A 27,360-nucleotide genomic window follows, 5' to 3' on the forward strand; every position below is an offset into this window, starting at 1 on the left:
TGCAGACCAGGAAAGGCAAGGAAAGATAACATCCAGCCCACAAGCCTCCGTTTGGAGACCACTGCTTTATACATTGCACTTGCAGTTATATTATTGTTGCTTGTATTATCCTTTACATTGCACAGCTCCGTAATACCATACATGAAAAGGTAAAAATGACAGATTTCAGAGAACAAAATGCAAAACATGACTCAAGAAGGGCCTAGATCTTGTCTCGGGTGATTTGCCTACCACCACAGTGCTCCACCTCCAGTTACAAAGTGTTCATTAAACCACTTGGCTCAGTAAAAACTTTGGACCCGATGTTCCCAGTGCAATGGGCAAGAGTGAGCCAGTGATCCATATACTGCCAGGAAGGGCATTGAGTGAATGAGTCTTAGCAGTGAATATGTTTTGACATTCAATACTTAAAATGGTTGTAAAGACAGGACATTGTTTACCTGACCACAGGCAGTGCATTAAAGTACACAATGTCTCCGTAGTTGTATTGCCCCCTTGCCCTCCCTTACGCTCACCTGAGTTCTGTTTTGATCCTCCACTTTGCCTGTCTGCAGAGATGCTCTCCTCTCAGCACATGGAGACAGCAGTGGTATCCTTCTGCTCCTACTGCTGTCAATTAAATTCTATGAGGAGGGAGCAGGTGGTGGGTTTGAGCCATGTTGTGTGTGTCTATGGATGCACACATCCTGGCTCAGGAGCAAGCCCACAGGTGCGACAGTGTAGGAAGTGGCTTCCTATGGGATGATTCCAAGAGCACTGGCAGGGGACCCCAGAAGAGGAGGTTTGTGACCTCTCTGTGCAATACATTGCACAGAGTAGGTAAGTATAACATGTTTATTATTTTTAAAAATGCATCCTTTGCAACCACTTTAATAATATTAGCAAGCAGTAAATGAGTTATAAAACAAGCTCTGACTGGCCTCATTAGTTGTGTGCACTTAAGTCCTCCATGTCTTTTTCTCTGCTTCCTCCTTCCAGAAGTGACTCAGCAGCTCAGCTCCCTCTCCCATTAGTGTCTCTGCAGCCTTCTAATCTCTTATATAAACACATCATAGGTGCTCTAGGTCTTGAAGGGGTAGTGGGTAAGATGAGCTACAGGAAGGGTTGACTTGAAGATCCTCAGTATTTCTAATGTGTAATGGTTTATTATGAGAATTAACTTCTCCACAGTGCAGGTAAGCAAGGGCTTGCATTGAAGCTTTTTTTTACTGCTTGGTAAGAATATGTAAATGCTCGAATGTCCATAGCCTGGCTACAGGTTTACTTTAACCCCATAATGACACAGTAATACATATATGCAGCGTCCAGGAGGTGGGCTTTAAACCTGGGCGTCACATACTGTATATGTGTTCTGATGTTTGTGTTGGGAGCGCGCTCCACAGCCTGCTCCCAGCACAGTGACTGAGCTCTTACCAATAGTTCCAGGTCTCATACTAATGATCGGGACCCAGGACTCCTGGTTCCTATTCACCTGATCACTGTCATAGTGTCTGATTGGCTGTTACTGTGATATGTCACTGTGCAGCTCACCCATGTGTTTTCTTTCTCTTGAAAGGAGAGAAAGATACATTGTATCTTTCTGTCCTTGCAGGAGAGAAAGATGTAAACAAATAAAAAAAAAGAAAAAGAAAGAAAATGGCTAGACATAGACTTGATCTAGCTCAGTGTCAGGGTTAGTGAGGGTTAGTGTTGGGGTCACGGTAAGGGCCAATGGTCAACTAACACGTGTCAAAGTTGCAAACTTGGGTCTGGATGTTAAGGTTTGCTTTACCCTCAATAATAAAGGGGTTAAGGGTGATTTTGTGACATAAATTTTATAAGTCTTGATGTATAGAAGGATGAGTTAAAGCAGAATGTCACCTTAAAAGGGAAGTATTGCTGATCCTCCTCCACCACCACCACCCCACAAACCCCCCCCACCCCATCCCTATAGGGAGCAGGTACCCGCTTCCACTTCTGCTGGATTCGCATAGGTGATCCCAGTGAAAGTTCTCCCCCTCCTCATCCGCAATCTCCTGGGGCACATCACAGGTCCCAAGAGGTTGCAGAGCCATTCACAGAGAGCAGCACAGCTCACGAATGCACAGTGGGGAGCCGGCTGTAAAGTCGGAAGAATTCACAGCCACTTCCCACAGTAAAAATGGCAACGCTGGGGACATGAAGAGTGACCAAGAATTGGCTTGGTTGAGGACAGCGCTGGATCCCTGGAAACATGACCTTCTATTAAAAGTCAGCAGCTACAGTATTTGTAGCTGCTGACTAACTTAGTTTTTTTCCAGGTTGAAGATCCTCTTTAAAAGGATAAGTTCACCTTTTGGACAAAAATAATAAATGCACATTTTTTTGCAGGTACAAAAAATGTAAATTTTTTTTATTTCTGTCTAAAGGAGCCTGGAGAGCATTGCACCAGCGATCAGTAGATCACTAATGCCATGCAGGTCTCCTGCAGACCTGTCAGAATATCTGCTTGCTGTACGGGATGTACGGTTAAGCAGATATACTGACCGGAAGCTTCAATGAACTACCACGGCGCTTCATGGCACCGTGGTAGTTTATTGAAATCTACAAGCCGACAGCCGCTAATGTTGCTGGAACTTGTAGGCACTTGTGACGGAGGAAAGGCAGGACAGAACACACAGAGTGGATGGCAGACGCACAAAGCTTTATTGAAACAAACATGCGGCAGTTCTTCAATACGGGGGGTGGCAGAGAGGGTGGATTTGCCACTAAATGGTAATGAGGGGGCCCCACCCACTTATAGTCCACTAGGAGAGCCAAGGGGGTGTCCCTGTAACAGGGGTAGTCCGACACAGGAGGGGGTGCGTGGGGTCACCACTGCAACAGTTCAGGTAACACAGTGGGGAAGCAGGTACTCACGGATCCAACAGGGTGCCTGGTCTCCCAGGGGTAGAAGCAGAACGCAGGTACCTGTGGAGTCCGGACCAGGTGGGTGGCCTCTGGCTCTGGCAGACGGGCTGTGGTAGTCTCTCCCCCTTCTGTGGGGTCTCTGACAAAAAGCAGGCAGGCTGGGATAGTCTCTCCCCCTTCTGTGGGGCCTCTCGCAATCGCAGGCAGGCTTTCTCTGGTTGTCTCTTCCCTCCTGTGGGGTCTCTGTGAGGCTGGGGAGTAGACTTGCAGAGTCTAGTCACAAAGGTCTCGCCGGAGCTCGAGATCCTTTGATGACTGCCCAACGGAATGAAAACAGAGCTCCCAGTATCAGCCTCTTAAACTGCTGCAGGACTCTCCCCGGTCGCCTTGGCAACCGGGAGGGGGGAAGGGAATTCTAGACCTCAGGGAGAATCAGGCTGGTGACAGGGTCATCCTGGGGGGCAGAGATGATGTCTGCATAGATGAAAAGCAAGTTGGGAGGTGTGCAGAGAGCTCCCAGCCAGCTGGCCGGGAGGGAGGGGGGCCCAGAGTAATTTGATTAGGCCATTGAATTAGGCCATTTGGCCTAGTGACACAGGGGACAATTGGAACAATACAGAGCAGGACGCTGAGGGCATGTGATACAAGGCATTAATAAGGGGATTAATAATTGGCAGTTTCTCATACCATGACAGCACTCATTCATAGAACTCTGCGAATGAGCCCTGCATGGCTGCGCTGTTTTCAAATCTGACTAATAGGACGGGGGAACTTCTCCCCATACTACCTGTCAAAGGGAGGTGGGGCGGTGGGCACGGCTGCAGCTATAGGAACATGTTACATGTTCCACCCTAAAAATGGGTAGAACATGTAACATGTTCCAAAGGTGAACTTATTCTTTAATAATATCACACAGGGATTTACATCAGATCATGATCTATAGCAGGTTTTGTTAAAGATTCCTAAAGTGAGAAGGAAGTTGCATTATTATTATTATTATTATTATTATTATTATTATTATTATACAGGATTTATATAGAGCCAACGGTTTGCACAGCACTTTACAATGTGAAGGCGTTTGATTCTTCCCCTTTTATTTGTCTGATATTTACCTCTTCCATTCTCAGTTATAGCCTGCTGCCCCAGCCCTGTATTGGCATCTGCACAATGCCAGCTCTATAATAATAATAGACTGTTCCACTAGACTAACAATGTTATAAAATGTATATAAGAAGTAGTGTGAAATGTGACCCTTTACATCCTCTCCCTTCCTTCCACTCTCAGGATTTCTAGGAATTTTTAGAGAAAGCATTTGCTGAACAATTCAGCTGTCCCTGGGTGGCTGAAACTCTCCAAATACCTCTATACATCTTCCAGAGAGCAAACGGGCCTGTCTTAAGGCACTACTATAAATATTTCATTTTAACCTTCATTATTCAGTAAATATATTGTCCATATAAAAAAATATTTCAAATGCTGTTCAGTCTTTATTTACATGCCATGAGGATTGTGTCACATTCTTGTTATTAATGTGGAACTTTTGGATAGGGTTAAAATGTTTGGGTTTTTCACCAATGCCCTTGTCCCTTATAGGGAGATTCCTCCCTTCCTATCCTCTTTGACAACTGTCACCAGAGCTGTGGTTTGCAATGGAGCATTTCTCATCTACTCCTGTTCCAAAGAGGAATGTAAAATTTTGTATGTCTCATCACTTTCTGTCTAGTGAAGGTGGTTATCAAAATAAAACGAGGAGGTTAATCTGTCTACGGAAAACACAAGTGGCAATAAAAACCTTTCAAAGGATCTAATGCTCACAGCCTATCTCTGGGGTAGATATTATTATTATTATTATTATTATTATACAGGATTTATATAGCACCAACAGTTTTTTCTCAGCGCTTTACAATATAACGGGAGACAATACAGCAACAATACAGTTCAATACAAGAGGAATAGGAGGGCCCTGCTCCTTGGAGCTTACAATCTAGGAGATATAATGAACTAAGGAACTAATCATTGATAGCAAAAAAATTGAAATGCCCATTTTTATTTTTTCTTACCTAAAGCCATGGTCACATGAGGCAACAGTCTCGAGTTGAGTCTTCTCCTCTTCTGTTCCCCCACCCTCCACTTCTTACCTAAAGCCATGGTCACATGAGGCAACAGTCTCGAAGTTGAGTCTTCTCCTCTTCTGTTCCCCCACCCTCCACTTCTTACCTAAAGCCATGGTCACATGAGTCAACAGTCTCGAGTTGAGTCTTCTCCTCTTCTGTTCCCCCACCCTCCACTTCTTACCTAAAGCCATGGTCACATGAGTCAACAGTCTCGAGTTGAGTCTTCTCCTCTTCTGTTCCCCCACCCTCCACTTCTTACCTAAAGCCATGGTCACATGAGGCAACAGTCTTGGGTTGAGTCTTCTCCTCTTCTACTCCCCTACCCTCCACTTCTTACCTAAAGCCATGGTCACATGAGGCAACAGTCTTGGGTTGAGTCTTCTCCTCTTCTACTCCCCTACCCTCCACTTCTTACCTAAAGCCATGGTCACATGAGACAACAGTCTCTAAGTTGAGTCTTCTCCTCTTCTACTCTTACCCTCCAATTCTGTTCTGTTTTACTTCTGGTGGAAACCTTCTTCAAGTGTCACAGTCTGTATGACGTGGCATGGACTCTTACTCTACTGTCCAGCGGTGAGGTCCTCTCAGGATCTAGAAGAACAGTGAGCTCATTGCAAAGGGTCTTTTGGAGACCGGCTAGAAAGGGAGGATCTGTAGTGCTTAATTTGGGGTCGTGGATGGGGAACTTAGATGAGAATAGCTTGCTTCACCAGTTAGGGAGGAAAAAAAATTGCAGGATGGATTAGAGTGGATGGACTGGGGATCCTAGTTTGCCTGAATTTTTAAATGTCCACAGGCTATGTTCACATCAGCAATACTTCTCCCCCCATAAGTCAATGGAAGCACAAATCCACTTAAAGCAGGTTAGGAGGTCAAGTTCAGTTCAGAAGTAGATCAACTGCAGGATAAATGCACTTATTAATAAACTGTGAATGATCTCAAGTACAAGTAGAATGCACCCAACACAAGCTGCATTTGTCCATAAATACAGGCCTACAGCCCATCAACACCGGCCCTCACTTTTTGTTTGGGTCATTTGAAGTAAAGGTCCAAGTGAAGATTCAGATACTGATGCCAGCTGAATGTAAAACACTATGGGGCTCATTTACTATAACTGGAGAGTGCAAAATCTGGTGCAACTCTGCATACAAATCAACTTCCAGGTTTTAGCCCTGGTTCACAATGAATACGACTTTGAAATCGTAAATTTTGAAGTCGCATGTCCCTGTCTGAAGTCGCACAGATGCTAATGCAAGTCGCACCAGAAATCTGCAAAAGTAGTGCAGAACTACTTTTCAAATCGGTGGAACTCCGACAAAGTTGTGGTCACACTGATTGGAATGGTTCCATTGCTGATCACAGGATGCGACTTGTCATGGGATTTGAACAGTCAAATCCCATGACAAGTCCCATCGGTGTGAACAGGGGCTTATTGTCAGAGCTTAACTGAACAAGCTGACGTCAGAAGCTGTTTGGCTACCATGTACATTTGCACTAGATTTTGCAATCTCCAGCTTTAACAAATCAACCCCACTGTATATTTTTGGTATAAAAAAATCTATCATTTAAACTGTATTTATTCATATCCACCTAGTGGTGTGCAGTACAGAATTATCAGACTCTTGGCAGATAAGACAGTTCATAGTTGTATATTTTAGTGTTTTGCCTGAGGATTACATTTTTATTATTTTATTTTTTTCAGGTACTTATATAGCGCTGTCAATTTACGCAGCGCTTTACATATATATTGTACATTCACATCAGTCCCTAACCCTCAAGGAGCATACAATCTAAGGTCCCTAACTCACATTCATATACAAGGGCCAGTTTAGACAGGATCCAATTAACCTACCAGCATGTCTTTGGAGTGTGGGAGGAAACCGGAGTACTCGGAGGAAACCCACGCAGGCACAGGGAGAACATGCAAACTCCAGGCAGGAGGTGCCGTGGCTGGGATTCGAACCAACGACCCTAGTACTGCCAGGCGGAAGTGCTAACCGTTTAGCCACTGTGCTGCACATTTTAGACTTCATTCTCACGCATGTTGACACTCGTTCTTGATGCAGGCCATCTGGTTGTTATTGCACCTGCATCTGCCCTGAGCTGCGTGCATGCAGCCTATAGAGGTGCATGCAGCATCAGCAGCTGCATAGATACAGCCGTATGCCAAAATTTGACGTGTTTTAGATCCATGCACCCATTGCTAAATAATTTTAAAATGCAGCTTTGTTTGAGAAACCACTGCATCCGCATCCATCTCTGTAGGCTCTGGCTCTGGGGAAGAGGCAAGTCCTTGAAACGCGTTAGTCATTTGGAAGTCCATAGTTCCCAATGCGGACAGACATGTAGTGCGGATCGGAGAGAGCTGTTCCTTTATGATGTGCTTTTGACTATATTGTCATTTCATGAGTACAATACCTCCTTTTATCCCTTATTAACCACTTCCCGTCCGGCCGCTGTATATAAACGGCCGGACAGTGGCAGTGCAGGGGCTCGTTGCCGTTCATAAACGGCGCCCACTGATCGCTGTATGGGACCTCTGTGTGAGGTCCTGACCATGTGATCACTGTTTGGCCAATCAGTGATCACATGAATAGGTGTAAGCAAGATGTCAATTCTGACATCATTGCTTACTATGTGTGAAATCTGTGAATGATCATGGAGATCACATGGTACAGGGCTATTCACAACAGCCTTGTACCATGTGACAAGCTGTGACTAATTACAGCTCACACAGTATTTCTCAGTGGCTGCAAGAATTTGGTTCAGAGCACAAGTGACTGTGACCGATAGACAGCGTTCACGGCATGCCTTGAATGCAACTGTTTTGGATAAAACACTGGGGTTAGTTCTGCTTTAAATCTTCTATGAGTTAAGGCCTCATGTACGCACGTGAGTTTAGGAGCTTTTGCCATTTTTTTTTTTTTTTTGCCAAAGCCCCTGAACTCAACTCAATAAAAGCCTGTGTCCATGTACAGCACAGTGGCTGGTAGTACTAGGGTCATTGGTTCGAATCCAAACCACAGCACCACCAGATAAAGTGCTTTGAGAAAGGTGCTAAATGGTTAGCACTTCCGCCTGGCAGTACTAGGGTCATTGGTTTGAATCCCAACCATGGCACCACCTGCCTGGAGTTTGCATGTTCTCCCTGTGTCTATGTGGGTTTCCTCCGGGTACTCTGGTTTCCTCCCACACTCCAAAGACATGCTGGTAGGTTAATTAGCTCTTGTCTAAATTGTCCCTAGTATGTGTATGTATGAATGTGAGTTAGGGACCTTAGATTGTACGTTCCTTGAAGGCTAGGGACTGATGTGAATGTAATATATATATATATGTATGCGTGTGTGTATTTATGTATGTATGTGTGTGTGTGTGTGTGTGTGTGTGTGTGTGTATATGTATGTGTGTATATATGTGTGTGTGTGTGTATATGTATGTATATATATGTATGTATGTATGTATATATGTGTGTGTATATGTATGTATATATGTGTGTGTGTGTATGTATATGTGTGTGTGTATGTATATATGTGTGTGTGTGTATGTATATGTGTGTGTGTATGTATGTATGTGTGTGTGTGTGTGTGTGTGTGTGTGTGTGTGTGTGTGTGTATATGTAAAGCGCTGCGTAAATTGATGGCACTATATAAGTACCTGTAGTATGCCGTTACCTTTGTTAGCCTGTGTGCCTCTCTGAAACTAGTTTCACTATGTTCCCAGAAACAGGCACCTTGTGGGGGTCTGTTCTCAGACAAGACATATTCATCATAAAAGCTCAAAACGACTGGCAGGTTCTCTTTAAATCTCCTCATTTTGGGCAAAGTTATTTTCCATATGGATTCATCTCGTGTATGGCCGTTGTATATACAGGGAAAATATGCGTGCCTCGTACTGACAAATTAGCGTATAGTCTTTAATGTAAACATCAGATGCTTATATGTTGCTGGATTCAGAATCCGCCGCCAAGAGTCTGTAGCGGGATGGAGATTGGAGATCAGACATAAATATTCCACAAGTCTGTGTCGCTGGCTTATGAAATGACATAAATCACTGACAAGGACAGGATATACAGAATGACACGGAATGAATGTGCCATTCCATCCAGTCTTTGTGTCCTTCGCTGGGACATTTCCTGTCTGATATCCGGTATTAGGCTGACCACAACACTGTATATGAAGGGTCATGAGATGGTTGTGTGTGCACTTCTGGGGTACTGCAACTGGTACAGTACATTCATCACACCAGCAGAGAGATTTAGCAAATGATTACACAGATATAGATCTCTGGATTTTTTTTTTTTTAGATATTTATAGCAGTATTAAACCCAAAAACAAAAGTTAAATATTTTGCAGCTTAATAATTCTTAGATCTGATGGCTGCATTAGTTTTCTTATTTTAGTCTTTTTTTTTTTTTTTTTTTCCTGTATTTCACCCGGTGATCTGGCCAGTAACACACTTTGGGGGAGATTTACTAAAACTGGAGAGGGCAGAATCTGGTGCAGCTGTGCATGGGAGCCAATCGGCTTCTAACTTCAGCTTGGTCCATTAACCAATTCAATACCGGGCAATTTTACACCTTCCTGCCCAGGCCAGTTTTCAGGTTTCAGCGCTCTCACACTTTGAATGACAATTGCGCGGTCATACAACATTGTACCCAAACTAAAATTTTATCATTTTTTTCACACAACTAGAGCTTTCTTTTGGTGGTATTTAATCACTGCTGGGGTTTTTATTTTTTGCTAAATTAACAAAAAAAGACCAAAAAGTTTGAAAAAAAACAGTTTTTCATTGTTTCTGTTATAAAAGTTTGCAAATAAATAATTGTTCTTCATAAATTTAGGCCGAGATGTATTCTGCTACATGTCTTTGGTGAAAATAACCCAAATTAGGATGTATTTTTTAGTTTGTAGGAAAGTTATAGAGTTCACAAACTATGGTATAGATCTGAATATTGATCAATCCTGAAGTACTGACGGCCAATCTAATTTCTTGAGGTCTAAGAATGTCAGAACAGTACAGATATCCCCCAAATGTCAGGACAGTACAGATATCCCCCAAATGTCAGGACGGTACAGATATCCCCCAAATGTCAGGACAGTACAGATATCCCCCAAATGTCAGGACAGTACAGATATCCCCCAAATGTCAGAACAGTACAGATATCCCCAAATGACCCCTTTTTGCAAAGTAGACAGTCCGACGTACTTCATAAGAGGCATGGCGAGTTTTTTGAAGTTGTATTTTTTTTGTCATTTTTCGGAAAATTAAAAAATTAAAAAAATTTGTTTCACTTTTTGTTTTTTACATATTGTCACCAGTGCAGTACAGAGTCATCATATAACTGGCATGGCGGTGATCAGGGACACTGACTGGTGACAGTATGAAAAAAAATAAATAAATAAATATTTTTTTTTTTTTTTTTTTTTTAATTTTGTTTATTATTTTTTTATTAAATTTATTTTCTTTTTTTTTAAGATTGTTTTTTCATATTTCACTATGACCAAAGTAGTACAATGTTACCATAGTAACATTGTACTACTTTGGGGAAGTGATCATTATTTTTTTTTTTTCTTTTTTACACAATTTACTTATAGCAAAGAATTACTTTGCTATAAGCAAGCATTTACCTGAATGACATCGATTCATTCAGTGTTTTTTTTTTTTTTTTTTGTGCTTAGCTGTGATTTGGCCACAGCTAATCACATGACGTGCATGTGATTAGCTGTGACCATTCACAGCTAGACACTAGTATACAATGGATGGCATAAATGAAGCCATCCATTGTATACAACTGTCATGTGACTGGCTGTGATTGGTCACAGCAGGTCACATGGTACCGGCAACGGGGCCGATACTCAGATCTGTCATCGGCCGTGTCCGAGGTACACGGCCGGTGACAGATTGCGCCGCTCTGCAGGAGCGCAATCTGTGCATGAGCGGGAGGATGCCATATTGCGTCCACCCGGAACGCTGATGACATTTGCCGGCCGCCATTCAGCCATAGGGTGGGCGGCAAATGGTTAAGATTTGAAAAAAAAAAACCTGGAAGCTGATTGGTCTCTATACAGAGTTGCACCTGATTTTGCAATGCCCAGTTTTAGTAAATCTGCCTGTTTTTGTCTTCGGTCAGTTTCCCATTGCCGTGCTGTAAAGCTCATATGTTACCACAAAACATGTGCAGTGAATAGCTTGTTGTTAAAACGGAACTCCACCCAAAAGGAGGGGAAGTTGTGATTTAAAGACCCATCCCCTGATCTCTGTTATGGATTGGCACCTTTGGGGAGTGGGGGGGAAGGAGGTATCCGAATTTGACAGGTACCGCTCCCTTTTCCTCATCAGTCGCCTAGGGCGATCGGAAGCAGACGTTCTTGAGTTCTTGCCTGTAAATGGCAGCCAAGCCATTGGTGATTGAACTGGTTGCAGACAGCGACAGCCACACTAACATTGCAATCTCGGGTTTCCTAACACCGTCTGTTGTGTCTTGTAGCTGGCGGACCACAGAGATCTTCATGGAGGGAATGGCTTGCAGTCACTCTACCACTGTCCTCTATATGAAGAAGCAATGTGCCTGTCTGAGGAAGGGGGGATCCCCTGCAGGGCACTCAGGTGAGGGTGACACCAGATTTACCTTCCTGCGTAGTCTTGCTGTTTGTGATCTAATCAGTTCTGGAAAAAGTGAGGCCCATACGACAGGGCTGATTATTATTATGAATGACTGAAACTCACTGTTGGGTTTATTGAAAGTTTATCTAGACCCAAAACTTCTTTTTTTTTTTTTTTTTTTAGTGTTAGAGTTGGGAAGGGTTAGAGCCTTGCTCAGGTTTTTATTTGTACTGTCTGTCCATTTGGAGTGATCTCCCTTCACTTTCTTGTCCTGAAACGTAGGAGGAAGTAAGAGGAAATCTCTCCAAAGTGAGGCGATATCCCTTTTTAGTTGTCAGTAGGATAGGTGCCCCCATTGAAAATTTCCCCCTCGCTTCCTGTTTGGGTGAGAACTGTCTCTGGGACAGGAAGTGGAAGGATATCTCCTCAGTGGGACACCGCCAAGAGAAAACTGACATGGGCTTTAACCATTCCCTATTCTGTCTATTGAAGAAAAAAAAGTGCTGGCTTCAGAAAACCTTTAATGTGTATCTACAATGGAAACTATTTCTTCTTAAAGTGGAACTTCACTCTCTCAATCAACATTGACTATTTTTAATCCGTATGCTGCTAGCATCAATAAATCGATAAGAAAGTAGATCATATTTTTTTTTTTTTTTTTTAACCTTTTTTTTTTTTTCGCATTTATTGAGTGTGTTCACTATGCAGGAGGGTAGCCACTTTGCATGGGACTCAGAAGCTAGTTGCAATCATTGTAGTAGTGTTGCTTATTAAATTGATTTCCAGCTTCTACAGAGATCCCACAGGCATGGCACACACACGGTTACATTGGTCCCAATGTACAAATTGCCATACCTGGAATTTGGCTCATATCCCTGCTTTATCCCATACTATAAAAACAAATTTGCACTTTAGATAAAGACAGAAGAGCATACAATTAAACAGATTTCTGTGAATGAATGAACTGCAAGTTCACTGAAGCTTCCTGTCAGAATATCTGCTTGACCGTACATCCCTTACATCCCATACATCCTGTACAGCAAGCAGATATTCTGACAGGTCTGCAGGAGACCTGCATGGCATCAGTGATCTACTGAATGCTGGTGCAATGCTTTACAGGCTGCTCTGGACAAAAATAAATGCACATTTTTTTTACCTGCAAAAAAAATGTGCATTGATTATTTTTGTCCAAAAGGTGAACTTATCCTTTAAATATCATTTGTTTCCCTATAGCAGTGATGGCGAACCTTTTTGAGCCCGAGTGCCCAAAACTGCAACACAAACCAACTTTTTTATTTCAAAGTGCCAACACTGCAATTAACCACTTGCCTACCTGGACGCACTGACAGACGGCACTGATTGGTGGCACTGCTGGGCATCATTGATGGGTGGCACTGATGGGCAGCACTGATGGGCGACACTGCTGGGCACTGACAGGTGGCACTGCTGGGCAGCGCTGACAGGCGACACTGCTGGGCACTGATGGGTGACACTGCTGGGCACTGATGGATGACACTGCTGGACACTGCTGGGCATCATTGATGGGTGGCACTGATGGGCAGCACTGATGGGCAACACTGCTGGGCAGCACTGACAGGTGGCACTGCTGGGCAGCACTGACAGGTGGCACTGCTGGGCAGCACTGACAGGTGGCACTGCTGGGCAGCACTGACAGGTGGCACTGCTGGGCAGCACTGACGGGTGACACTGCTGGGCACTGATGGATGGCACTGCTGGGCATCATTGATGGGCAGCACTGATGGGCGATACTGCTGGGCACTGATATGTGGCACTGCTGGGCAGCACTGACAGGTGGCACTGCTGGGCAGCACTGACAGGCGACACTGCTGGGCACTGATGGATGGCACTGCTGGGCATCATTGATGGGTGGCACTGATGGGCGACACTGCTGGGCACTGACAGGCGACACTGCTGGGCACTGATGGATGACACTGCAAGCAGTTAATCTCACCTCTGGCAGCGTCGGTGTGGCTTCCAGCCCAGCAGCTCATTCCCATCCACGCTGAACACGTTGCCCCTGGCCCCGGAGCAGTGTGGGAGCCTCTTCCTCTCTTCCGCGCTCATCCCCGGCTACATCACCCCTGGTGCCAGAGCCGCATTGGAGCCGTTTCCTCTCGTCCACGCCCACCCTGGCCCCAGAGACATGTGGGAAATGTAGTTTGATAGGGGTCCAGTGTGGACGAGATCTGGATGGCCGGTCCATGCGCGCTCATCATCTTCTTCCTGGCATGCCCACTGAGATGGCTCTGCGTGCCAGCTCTGGCACGCGTGCCATAGGTTCGCCATCACTGCCCTATAGAGTTATGGAACCTGTAATGGGTGTAAAGGCCCAGTGGGGTTGTCCTATGTGGATTTACATTGAGCTAGTGCCTAGAAGACTTGCATTATATCTATCAGGGTTTTTGACTTGGTGAAGCTTGTCCCATGATATCTTCCCACTACATCTCTGTCCTATTCCTGTCCAATCATGGTCATAGTCAACTGCATTGTGCCGGCTATGATGCAAATGTATGGAGGGAAAGAAGTAATCAATGATATGATCAGATTTTATATATTTTTTTAAATATTTCTTGCAGGACAGAACTGCTGGAATGTGGAGGGGACAGTGACTTTCTAGCAAAGCTCCACTGCATCCGTCAGGCCTTCCAGGTAAATTTTAAACCAGATTTGTACCTGATATGTTTGTGAAACTCAGAAGCTTGTTTAATTCCAACATCAACCATAGCTGAAGATTTGAATTGAATGAGGAGGGGTTGGAATACTGTCTGCATCTCTTTAGGGGCAATTTTCACTAACGTCCTGTTTCATTGTCACAACTTGATCTCAGGGTGGCACAGAACAGGAAGTGGTGGATATCTCTGTTGTGGGGGCACAGACAGCAGTAAAACCTAAAAAGGGGGGGGGTATATTCCTCTTGTTTCTGTATTTAAAAGGAACCTGAAATACAAGAGCTGCCATTGCTGATTTGTTCCTAAAGCTGTATTCTCCAGGGCTGTCATCCTTGTCCATGCTTCATTGTTGAGTGACTCAGCAGCATCCAAATAAGAGTCGGCTACCATATTTATTTTCTGCTGGGTTCCTTTTAAAGTTTATATGTTTGTGTGACTGGCCCAGATGACATGACAATGCCCTGAAGGGAAGGGAAATATGGGGCTGCAGATATTGTGGACTTCTTCCTGAAGATGCTAGTTGCTTGATTGTTTTGTTTACTCTTGACACCAATATATACACTTGACACCAATATATAAGAATGTGCAGCAAGTAAAGCACAAACTCCCTTTTTGCATACTTAATTCAGATGGGAAAGTTTTAAACCACTAGAATAGCATGACAGCCTAGAAAGTAGCATTTTCAGAAGGTGAGGTCAGTAAATGAGGCCTCTGTGTTTCTCTAAACACAGACTCCCTTTATTAACAGCAATCTTCTATGGAATACTGTAATATTAATAGAGCGGTGCATTGTCAGCTGAATTCTAATTTAAAATATATTTTAAGCTCAAGCTTAGGCACACATTACAAGCCATTAAAATAGCTTTCAGATGTCTGTGAACTACACAAAAAGAATTGTTGAGATACCTCTCTTCTTTTGCCAGAAATTCACATTTTTTCAGCCTGTGACATTACATACATCAGATGCTCCTCATAGTATTCTGCTACTCAGGCAATGGTAGAAGGTTATTGGGGACTGTTATATCATTTCCCTGTACACCACATTTTTTTTGAATCCTCACTCTTTTAGTGGACTAGCTCTTAGGCATGCCCGGGAGGGGAGCATGTATTTAGCTGTATCTCTGCAGACACACAATTTTTGGCACCCTAAGAAAAAATGTATGTTCTCCTGGTTTTAACCTGGCTTAAAATATTGTGATAACGTGTAAATAAATTGGTAGAAGATGGTCATTTCTATCGCCCGAGACTCCCCTGCCAAATTTGCTTCTAAATGGGCTTGTTGGACACATTTCCAGACAACTGAAGAGTATTGATTGACAAACCTCCCCAATAAAGACATTACCGTCCACCTATGAAATCCCCCATATATACCCGGTTTTCTCCAGGCTACTCATCTCTGAGAATGGGATTGGGCATTGGGAACCTACCTTTTTGTGCTCCTTCCCCTTCGCCTCACGGCCTTCTATGGTGTGGGGGGGGGGGGCACGACCCTTCAGTGCCCAGCGGAGAGGGTGAGAGACAAATGCTACCTCCTTCTGTCATTCTTCCTCGATATCTTAAATTACTTCCCTTGATACCCCCCTTCCCCCCCCCCCCCCCCCCCCGCCTTCCTTACCCCCTTTTTTTTTTTTCTCTTTTCCCTTTCTCTCGCTGGGACGGTGCTTCCAGCATGCTAAAATTAACATTTTCATATCTGACTTAGAATCACAATAGCAACTAACTTGCCTAAATGTAATTTCTCCACACCCACCGTTCCAAAAATTTCCTATATGTCAGTGATTCCATGGTTTGGGCTATCATGAATCTACGTGCGATATTGCCAATATGTTCTCATAACCATATTTACTCAACACCTCTTCATTTCTCGTCCTTCTAGCCTCACATCCTCCTCTTAGTTCTCGAAGTTTTTGTTTGGGGTCCCCCCCCCTCATTCTTATTTGTTTAACTTACATGCTAAGTTTTTTTTGTCTGACTTACTCTCGTTATAAGGCTAGATGCTCCTAGCAAGTCTCTGTTTTGATACAACCTATGTTTTTGTCTATGTTTCTGTTTTTCACTGCTCAATAAATCTTTATTGGAATTAAAAAAAAAAAATAGAAGATGGCTATTCTTACCAATCATAGATAGGAAATTTCTGGTCAAGACGTATAAAGGAAAAACCTGTCTCTCTTCATCTGCCACCTATGGAAACATGCCTACTCTGACCAGCTAAAATGCTAGGATTTACCATGAGACAAAGTCCACGTTATTAGCGAAAACCATTGTGCTCGGCATTGGGTGGTAATTTAACCACATGCCGCCCAGCCACTGTACATGTACGGCGGCAGGGCGGCACTGGTAGGCAAAACGACGTTTTAAAACGGACCCCGCAAAACAGGTAGGGGGCACACGTGAGGGGCGCACCCGCCCTCCCTGTCCCACGGGTGTCCGCAGCGGGTGTCAGCCGCCGGGTCACGGCCGATTTTTACCAGCCGTTTTCCCGCGATGAGCTGTCATCACTGTCACAGAGCAGAGCTGCATTGTTTACACACAGCCTGCTCTGTGACAGTTCCCCGACAAGCTGAAGAGGGAGAGAAATTCTTCTCTCCCTCGATCAGCTCTCCCCTCTCCCACACCCCCGCCCCCTAGTAAAACACTCCCCTTACACAGTAAACTCCTAAAAATGTTAACCCCTTCCTCCCCAGTGACATTAGTACAGTTTCAGTGGTTTTTTTTTCACTAATCACTGTATTGGTGTCACTGGGGATGTCAGTGACCCCAAGTCAGTTCCCCCCCAGTGTCAAAATGTCCGCCGCAGTCCTGCCATAAGTCGCTGGTCGCTGCCATAAGTCACTGATCGCCGCCATAATTCGCTGATCGACGCCATTATTAGTATAAATAAAAATTAAAAATCCCAGTATCTTTCCCGCCATTTGTAAACGCTATAACTTTCACGTAAACCAATTAATTTACACGTATTAGGATTTTTTTTAGCAAAGACATGTCGCAGAATGCATTTTGGCAGAAATTTATGACTAAATTTGATTTTTGCATTTTTTTTTTACTGGACATGTTTTATAGCAAATATTCCAAAATATTGTTTTTTTTTTCCTAAAAATTGTCAGCCTTTTTTTTTATAGCGCAAAAAATAAAAACCGCACAGGCGATCAAATACCACCAAAAGAAAGCTCAATTTGTGGGAAAAAAAGGATGTAAATTTCATTTATGTACCGTATTGCATGACCGCGCAATTGTCTGTTAAACTAGCGCAGCGCTGTATAGCAGAAAAATGGCGTAAATTGCAGTATCTATACCATAGTTTGTAGACGCTATAACTTCCACACAAAGCAATCAATATACACTTATTGGGATTTTTTTTACCAAAAACATGTAGCAGAATACATTTTGGCCTAAATTAATAACCAACTTTGAGTTTACTATATATTTTTTATTGCTGAAAGTAAAAAATATTGTTTTTCGTAAAAATTTTTGGCCTTTTTTTGTTTATAGCGTGAAAAATAAAAAGCGCACAGGTGATCAAATTACACCGAAAGAAAGCTCTATTTGTGTGAAAAAAAGGACGTAAATTTCGTTTGGGTGCAGCATTGCATGACCGCGCAATTATCAGTTGAATAAGTGCAGCCCCGAGTAGCAAAAAGAGGCCTGGTCATTAAGGGGGGTAAATCCTCAGGAGCTCAAGTGGTTAATTACTACGTGAAGGACATTTTTGGCAAAGATGGGTGACATTCAACTTCTATTTGTCTTTGGTCCACCTGATTTCGGAATCATATTGGCAGCCGGCTGTTCACTTCCTCTTATCTTTTCATTTTCAGATGATCCTTTCAAAAACAGATAACAGGACGTTTTTGGTTGAAGCTGGTAGAAAAGTTCTGTCTATGCTTTTTGTCCGTGCAAAAAAGGTAAGTTCTTCCGTCCCTCTGTTGTTTCTGGGTTCAGTTGGGACTCCGTACTCGCCTAATTACATGGGAGGGATTTATAATGAGCTGGAGGGGAGAATGTTTGTTGTTTATGAACTCAAGGAGCTGAAACCATCCGTGTTCTGGCTCAGGTGCTTCCACAGTCCTTGTAGCAATCCATACAACTACATCAGGCCACAAATCCACTGTCATCCATGGATACAAATCTTTATTGTCTTCATCCACCTCATCACCCGCTCCACCTCTGCCACCCCCCTCTCCCTCCACTGGCTCCCAATTGCCCAACTTATCAAATTTAAACTTCTAACCCTGACCTACAAAGCCGTTCACAACACTGCCCCTGACTACCTCACCAACCTGATCCCCAAGTACCACCCTACCCGTACCCTTCGCTCCTCACTGGACCTCCTTCTATCCTGCTCCCTGGTCTCCTCCTCCCATGCATGATTGCAGGACTTCTCCAGGTCCTCTCCCATCCTCTGGAACTCACTGCCCCAATCCATCAGACTGTCGCCTTCCCTCTTCACATTCAGGCGCTCCCTCAAAACCCATCTCTTCAGGGATGCCTACCCCACCCTCACCTAACGGCCATTCTCCCTCTTTCCTCCCACCCCTCATTCCCCTCAGCCACTTCCTACTGTACCTTTACCCCCTCCCTCCTAGATTGTAAGCTCGAAAGAGTAGGGCCCTCTTACCCCTCGTACGTTGTTTGTTATTGTTGTACTGTGCCATGTATTGTCCCCCCCCCCCTATTGTACAGTGCTGAGCAAACCCTTTGGCGCTATATAAACTCGATGTAATAATAATAATAATCAGGGTTGTCAAACTCTATTTCATCGCGGGCCGTATCAGCATTATGGTTGCCTTTAAAGGGCCAGTTGTATCTGTAAGACTAGATGTCCAGGAGCACCCCCCCCCCCCCCCATTACATCAGATGTCAAGAATCCCACACCCTCCCTAATATCACTGTGCACCCCCTTTGGGGACAGAGCTGGGAAACTGTGCAGGATCTGGAGGAGTACCAGAGGAGGAGTGGATTCAGTTACCAGAGTCTGCTGAATGCTGAGACCAGGGGTGGCAGAGGTGAGGGGGTGCTGCAGCTGCACTGACAGGTGCAGGATTTGGCAGAAGAGTTCTATTCTCCTCTCTGCTGCCGACTGCTGAGACAAGGTGGGGGTGGAGACAAGGGGGTACCTGCAGGAGAGGTGCAAGGGCCACATAAAATGGCCTGGAGGGCCTTGTGTTTGACACCTGTGGTCTACATGGTGAGGTACTGGTTGTTTAAGAATCTTTTTTTAACATTTCCATTTGTATTTTAGTAAGGTCCAGCTTCATCTTTTCAATATTTTCTACAACACATTTGCTGAATTATCCTGATTTTTTTACATTAAGTGAAGCTAACCTGGCTTAAACCATTTCTAAAGTAACAACATTGATTTGGTGTAGCATTATTAAGTACCTGTGTTAGTCTTTAAATCAATTCTTGTTGAGCTTTCTTGGACTTAAAGCCCGTGCTGTACATGGGGCCTTCACTTCAGGCTCCATTAGGATTAACGTAGAACTTTAGGCAAAACCCACAATTTGGGGTTTTCTTTACTTGCACTTTCAATTATAATGGTAAACAGGACAAACTGAGAGGGAGAATCTCGCTAACTGGGGCACAGACTGCAATAAAAACCTAATAGGTGTTGGAATCCCTCTCACACACCTTTAGTTATATTTTAAGCCCCACACTTCTGTTGCAAGTACCTGCTCCTTGCCATTTAGCCCTCAAATGTGAACACTCTAGTGGGCAGTAGAGGCTTTGGCTTTCACATGACAGAGACATGGCTTTGTGTTAGGAGGAGGGGTATGGCTTAAAGTGTATGGTCCACTTTTTGGTAAAGTGACAGTAAGTGGGGGAGAATATCAGTAAAAAATCCAACAGAGGTTCTAATCTAATCCCTTCCCTAATCTATCTAAAGCAAAAAAAATTACACTTTAAAAATATAAACATAGAAGAATGATATCAAAAAAAGACGAAGTGGTACATTTAATCTGCCCCCTCTTTTGGCTGAGTATAGTTCTGTGTTTGCCCCACCCAGGAAATCTACTCTAAGAATCAACTGTTTTTTTTGTGAAATATTCATACTCTTTCCATTTTTAGATGATGGATTGAACAGTGCTCTGTGAGATGTTCAAAGCCTGGGATAATAATTTTATAACCTAACCCTGCTTTAAACTTCTTCACAACTTTATCCCTGATCTGTCTGGTGTGTTCCTTGGCCTTCATGATGCTGTTTGTTCACCAATGTTCTCTAACAAACCTCTGAGGGCTTCACAGAACAGCTGTATTTATACTGAGATTAAATTACACACAGGTAAACTCTATTTACTAATATGGTGACTTCTGAAGGCAATTGGTTCCACTAGATTTTAGTTAAGGGTATCAGAGTAAAGGGGGTTGAATACAAATGAATCACACTTTATAAATATGTATTTGTAAAACATGTTGAAAACCATTTATCATCTTCTTTCCACTTCACAAAACCATTTATCATCTTCTTTCCACTTCACAATTATGTGCCACTTTGTGTTGGTCCATCACATAAAATCCCAATAAAATACATTTACGGTTTTTGGTTGTAACATGACAAAATGTAGAAAACGTCAAGGGTTATGAATACCTTTTCAAGGGACTGTAGGTGAGTATGCAAGTGTTTTTTTTTGTTTTTTTTTAAATTCGTGAACTTCTCTTTACATTTCATTTTCTTGCTTCTGTATATACTGCAGCTGGTTATCAGTTGATGGTACCCATGGATGCCAGAGCAAGTTTACAGGGAAAGTGTGTGTTACTTTCAGTATAAACAAGAAAAAAGAAAATTTACTAGTATTCTGTACAGAAACCAATCAGATTCCAAATTTATGCTTAGAATCCTAAGAAGTTTGAAGATTCCTATGATGAGATGATGCATTTCCTGGAGCAGCCAGAAACATGGGTACATATTGAGACGGAGCTGTTCTCTCAGGGAGTAAGTATTACATCCTCTGTGTTCTATGTAGTTAAAAAAGGTGAACTTTATACATTTGCAAGTGTGCACAAATAAAGTCCAGACATGTCACAATATTAAAAAAATTGTAAAAGGTTTCAAAAAAGCTCACCTTTTGATCATTTAAAATTTAATTGTATACTCTCCGGAAACAAAACTTTTTTTGGAGTCCATTGAGGAGCACAGGAAGTCTTTAACCTTCAGATTATACTGCCATCTACATGAGCATTGGACACTGCCAAGCAAACACTTCCCATTTTTGTAGCAACACAGAGGGATGGGACCTGTGCCCCTCAACGGACTCTAAGAAAATCATTTGACAGAGAGTAGAAAAATCCAAAAGTGAAGTCTTTCACCTTGGGTCATCCAAAAGCAGGCCAACTGAAGGGTGGGCAACACAGAAAACAAACACAGGCCCAAGAAAAACAAAAGATATGGGGACTGAAGGGTCATGATGCTTCAAATCTCCATAGAGAAATAGCTGGAAAGGCCTTTGCAGCCTCATGAGATTTAAATGACCTAAGATTGGAAACTGCACTGGTACAAGCAACAGGCTTGTCCTCCAGTTTTAGAGTGCTGTGCACTGCATCAGTAAGCGCTAAAAGACTATGGGGGAGGTTTACTAAAACTGGAGAGTGCAAAATCTGGTGCAACCGTGCAAAGAAACCAATCAGCTTCCAGGTTAATTTTTAAAGCTTAATTGAACAAGCCGAAGTTAGAAGCTGATTGGCTGCCATGCACAGCTACACCAGATTCTGAATGTTCCAGTTTTAGTAAGTTACCCCTATGACTCCTTTGGGGTAAGTTCATCAGTCAAGGATTAGCAGATTCCGAGTCATTGGCTGCAGATTCTAAAGCCATAGGCAAATTCGATATAGAATGTACAGGAAAGGATGTGAAGAAAACTGAGCCATAAAGTCGTGCTTGCCTGTGGTAAAAACCTCAGCTGACAGGGGAGGGGGTCCAGCCACACCCAAGGAGAAAAAGAGGACCCCAAGGACAGAACAGACTCTGAGCGGTGGATAACATCATTCCAGACTACAGATGTTGGCACAGTCAGTAGGCAAGCTGCAAGCCATTAGTAGATTGTGAGCTTGGAGCACCCAATATGAGAGAGGCTGCCCTTCTATCCCCCATCCCCCCCCAGGTATAGGGAACTGGGTAAACAATGTAATTAAGGCATAAATGGTAAAGTATACATCTCCAGCCATAATGATTAGAATATTAAAAGAAACTATCTTGTCACTAACTGCCACCCTGCACAGCCGTGAGTGTGATACCATTATTTCCTGGTTAAACATTTCTGGACAAAAAGTTATTTGCAGGCACATAGGGCTGCACTTTCAGTTTTAGATGGAGTGGGAAACAGGTACTCTTTTATCCGTTTTTTTGTCCTACACATCCACTTTAAAAACATTTTTGTTTTCTTCTCCTAAAACGGAGCTATTCAACAACTGAGCACCGCAAACCAAAAGCGCTATATCATTCATTTTTAATGTAGCAAACTCCCCCGTCCATGTCTCCATGCTGTATTTTGCTGAGAAATCACTTTGAAAAACACTCCTCTAGGAATTCTGGCTGTAGCCATCTTGAGTAAGGGCAGATGATTCATGTAGCATTTACTGCCTGGAATTCACCTGCCCTTGGCTGAGGCAGGCAGTAGGGTGCGCTTAGCTGAGAAAACTCCTCCTTCCTCCTGAAGGCTTCTGGGATGTATATATTTGCCTAGGCATGAAAACTAGGAGGTGACTGAACAAATGTAAAAAAAAAAAATTTAGGACAAATAAATTATGATCTAGTTTACCATCTATATAAAAATAGTCAATGTTGATTGAGAGAGTGATGTTCCACTTTAAGTAAAAAAGTAAAATTTGTTAAAGAAAAAAAGCATTGTGAAATTCCACTAATGTGTTCAATGTGCCTGCAGGTGAGAAACATGAACTTCTATGACATTTTCCTGGACTTTATTGTAATAGATTCTTTAGAAGATCTGGAAAATCCACCCTTATCAATACAGAATGTTGTGAAAAACCGTTGGCTAAACTCCTCCTTCAAAGAAACCGTGAGTAGTATCCAAATTTAGGAGCATGTCAGTGGTGTCTGCAAATAATCACTGATAGCGGCATTGCCTGGCCAAGTAAGGAAGTAGCAATGGAGATAAGAAGCTTCCATATCGCAGCCTCTGTTGTTTGCTTGGATCTAACACTGAGCTGTCAGCACATAGGCTGCTGTTCAATGGTTGTAGCTCTGTATTTAAGAGCTCATTAAGGCCTGGGATTCAGAAGTGTGCAAGGCAATGCTTGCAGCAGACAGTGCAAGGTGCTCAATACCCATCTAAACATTTGCTGCCTAAAGTAAATGTAAACCTGAACTAGTTGATATTAAAGTGTTACTAAACCCAGGACCCTGCATCCACTATATGTTGTCCCAGGACCCTGCATCCCATATATCTGGTCTCCCCGGACCCTGCATTCAATATATCCACGCTCCCTGGACCTTGCATTCACTATATCTGGTCTCCCCGGACCCTGCATTCATTATATCTGGTCTCCCCGTACCCTGCATCCACTATATCTGGTCTCCCCGTACCCTGCATCCACTATATCTGGTCTCCCCGTACCCTGCATTCACTATATCTGGTCTCCCCAGACCCTGCATCCACTGTATATGGTCTCCCAGGACCCTGCATTCACTATATCTGGTCTCCCAGGACCCTGCATCCACTATATGTGGTCTCCCCAGACTCTGCATTCACTATATGTGGTCTCCCAGGACCCTGCATTCACTATATCTTGTCTCCCCAGACCCTGCATTCACTATATCTGGTCTCCCGGACCCTGCATTCACTATATCTGGTCTCCCCGGACCCTGCATTCACTATATCTGGTCTCCCCGGACCCTGCATTCACTATATGTGGTCTCCCAGGACCCTGCATTCACTATATGTGGTCTCCCCGGACCCTGCATTCACTATATGTGGTCTCCCCGGACCCTGCATTCACTATATGTGGTCTCCCCGGACCCTGCATTCACTATATGCGGTCTCCCGGGACCCTGCCTGCACTATATGTGGTCTGTTTTGTAACATTAAAGTGGTTCTAAAGGCTTACGGTCTTTTACCTTTTTACATTCTATTCATGAAGGTAATAAACCTGTGTGTAGCAGCCCCCCTAACACTTGTCTGAGCCCCATCCCTATCCACCAATGTCCATGAAAGCCTTGGTTCTCCAGAGACTCTCATTCTTGATTGGCTGAGGCAGCATCGGGAGCCATCGGCTCCCATTGCTGGCAATCACAGCCAGTAAGCCAATCAGGAGAGGGCGGGGCCATGGCTGTGTGTGTGAATGGACACACAGAGATTGGGAGTGCGCCTGCTCAGGTGCCCTCATAGCAAGCTGCTTTCTGTGGGGGCCCCTGACTAGAGAGAAGGGCCAGCAGCGCCGGTGGGGGAGCAGAGAAGAGGAAGATCGGGGCTGCTCTGTGCAAAACCACTGCACACAGCAGGTAAGTACACATTTGTTATTTTAAAAAAAAAAGACATTAGTATCACTTTAAAAGTGAAGTGCGGGATTAAAAAAAAAAAAAAAAAAACATTCATACTCACTTATTTAAATGCAGCATGGATCAGTTTCTGCATCTGTCCCCTGCTGTCTCTACACCAAGAACTGAGTGATCAAAGACCACTGATTACTCAGGTCTTGGGTCTGCTCTGAGCACACAGTGGTGGCTGTCAGGCACTGCTCTGTACTCTGCCCTTCCAGCGTTCACTGGAGTTCCGGACTGTGGATGGAGCAGGATCAGCTGGTTCAGGCTGTCTGCAGCATGCTGAGAGGCTAAGCCATCTGCCGGTCAGGCATCTATGTGGATCCCAACGTTATTATTAGGATCCCTGCAGAGCCTGGATCGGCTCTGTGACAGCGGGTTAAAGCCTGCTGTCAGCTGAATCAGGCATGCAGAACTAAGTGTACTCCTGTGATCTACAGAAGTATGACCAGATGAACTATGGCCACACTTCTTCTTTAACTGGACTTGAAATAAAAGCTGAAAGGGCCTTCTGCAAAGAAAACAATAATATATTTGCCCTCTTTATCCTTACATTGCCATTCAGAGTCCTTATTTGGGCAAATTACACAGAATGACTGAACTATTTTTTGTTTGGCACATCAGAAAGTCCTAAAAAAAAAAAAAGAAAATATCATATGGCTCCTTCTACATTCCATCATTTTCCATTGGAATGATGTGCCGAGGATTTCAAGTGCTTGGTCTGGCACACAATCCACCATAACAGAAGCAGCTAAATGCAGAACATCCAAGTGAAGCAAACGGAGAAATTTACAAACGCTCTCGGTTTGTCTGCGCTCCAGACTGATGGCTTTAATTATCCAGCAGTCTATTCATTCCTCCATACGAGGTCCTGACTGCTTTGGGTCACTGGATCCCTGAGAGGGATCATTCTGCAAAGCCAGTCAGAGGAATGTTGACGTCCATACTGGCCTTGTCTATGGACAGTAGCAGATGAAAACAAAGAGGCTTCAGTGGAAGAAAGAGTGAAAAAAACTATTTAGTCCTCGTGGCTCACACGGTGCCTCTGAATTTTCCATTAGTCTTCTCTTTTATCTTTTGCTAGCTCTGATCAGCAAATGCTAGAACACTGAGACTCCATCCAGGATTTAAAGGTAGACTCTGGACCAAATACAAACTGCATTGTTAGAATAGTAACCCTTTACCTGTTTCTGCTATTGTTCTATGACTCTTAAAGCAGTATTAAACCCAATAGCAAACATTTATTCTATTGCAGCCTACCAATTCTTAGATATGATGGCTGCATTCGTTTTCTTTTATTTTTGCTTTCTTTCTTTTATTTTCATCTGGTTATTCAACCAGCAATTCTGCTGGGTTTCAGAAGTTCAAGTTCTAGCAGAATGTATCAGCTTACATCAGGGGTCTCCAAACTTTCTAAACAAAGGGTTGGTTTACTGTCATTCAGTCCTTAGAAGGGAGTAAAAAAAATGACATAGTGCTTGTAGTCAGTGAAAGAAGGAATAGTGCCCCATCATTGGTATCAGTGGGAGGAATAGTGCCCCATCATTGGTATCAGTGGGAGGAATAGTGCCCCATCATTGGTATCAGTGGGAGGAATAGTGCCCCGTCATTGGTATCAGTGGGAGGGAATAGTGCCCCGTCATTGGCATCAGTGGGAGGGAATAGTGCCCCGTCATTGGCATCAGTGGGAGGGAATAGTGCCCCGTCATTGGTATCAGTGGGAGGGAATAGTGCCCCGTCATTGGTTGCAGTGGGGGGGAATAGTGCCCCATCATTGGTATCAGTGGGAGGAATAGTGCTCCATCATAGGTATCAGTGGGAGGAATAGTGCCCCATCATTGGTACCAGTGGGAGGAATAGTGCCCCATCATTGATATCAGTGGGGGGGGAATAGTGCCCCATCATTGGTAGCAGTGGGAGGAATAGTGCCCCGTCATTGGTAGCAGTGGGAGGAATAGTGCCCCGTCATTGGTAGCAGTGGGAGGAATAGAGCCCCGTCATTGGTAGCAGTGGGAGGAATAGTGCTCTGTCATTGGTATCAGTGGGAGGGAATAGTGCCCCGTCATTGGTAGCAGTGGGGGGGGGGGGAATAGTGCCCCATCATTGGTATCAGTGGGGGGGGGATACTGCCCCATCATTGGTGTCCGTGGGATGAATAGTGCCCCATCATTGGTGTCCGTGGGATGAATAGTGCCCCATCATTGGTATCAGAGGAAGGAATAGTGCCCCATCCTTGCTATTAGTTGGAGGAATAGTACCTAATTGTTTATATCAGTGAGAGGAATTGTGCCCCATCATTGGTGTCAGTGAAAGGAAAAATGCTCCATAGCTGGTGCTAGTGGATGAAATGGTGCCTCCTTGCTGGTGTCAGTGGGAGGAATAGTACCCTGAGGGCTGAAGGCTGCAGTTTGGAGTCCACTGGCTTACATGGATGAGACCGTCCATTTACGACTGGCATGGATGATAAAAACGGTTAGCTTTATTTATGGGGAAAAAAATTGCTGTAACCGTTTGCTGGAGTTTGGCTTCAACATGTTACTTGTATTCAAATCTACTAATACATTCACAATAACACTCCCATCCCCCCCAGACAATG

General features: G+C 43.8%; 1 protein-coding gene across 1 annotated transcript in view; it reads left to right on the forward strand.

The window, feature by feature from the left end:
• MIGA1 (mitoguardin 1) overlaps positions 1 to 27,360 on the forward strand; it is an 88,885-nt gene that overhangs the window by 51,532 nt on the left and 9,993 nt on the right. Inside the window, exons 9-13 of the mRNA XM_089692190.1 lie at positions 11,470 to 11,588; positions 14,183 to 14,255; positions 18,088 to 18,174; positions 21,105 to 21,203; positions 23,149 to 23,283. Coding sequence (XP_089548316.1) covers positions 11,470 to 11,588; positions 14,183 to 14,255; positions 18,088 to 18,174; positions 21,105 to 21,203; positions 23,149 to 23,283 — 513 coding nt within the window. The remainder of the gene's footprint in view (positions 1 to 11,469; positions 11,589 to 14,182; positions 14,256 to 18,087; positions 18,175 to 21,104; positions 21,204 to 23,148; positions 23,284 to 27,360) is intronic.

This window comes from Staurois parvus, unplaced genomic scaffold (assembly GCF_062004578.1).
Source record: "Staurois parvus isolate SC_StPar_1 unplaced genomic scaffold, SC_StPar_1.0 ptg000578l, whole genome shotgun sequence".
Taxonomy (NCBI): domain Eukaryota; kingdom Metazoa; phylum Chordata; class Amphibia; order Anura; family Ranidae; genus Staurois; species Staurois parvus.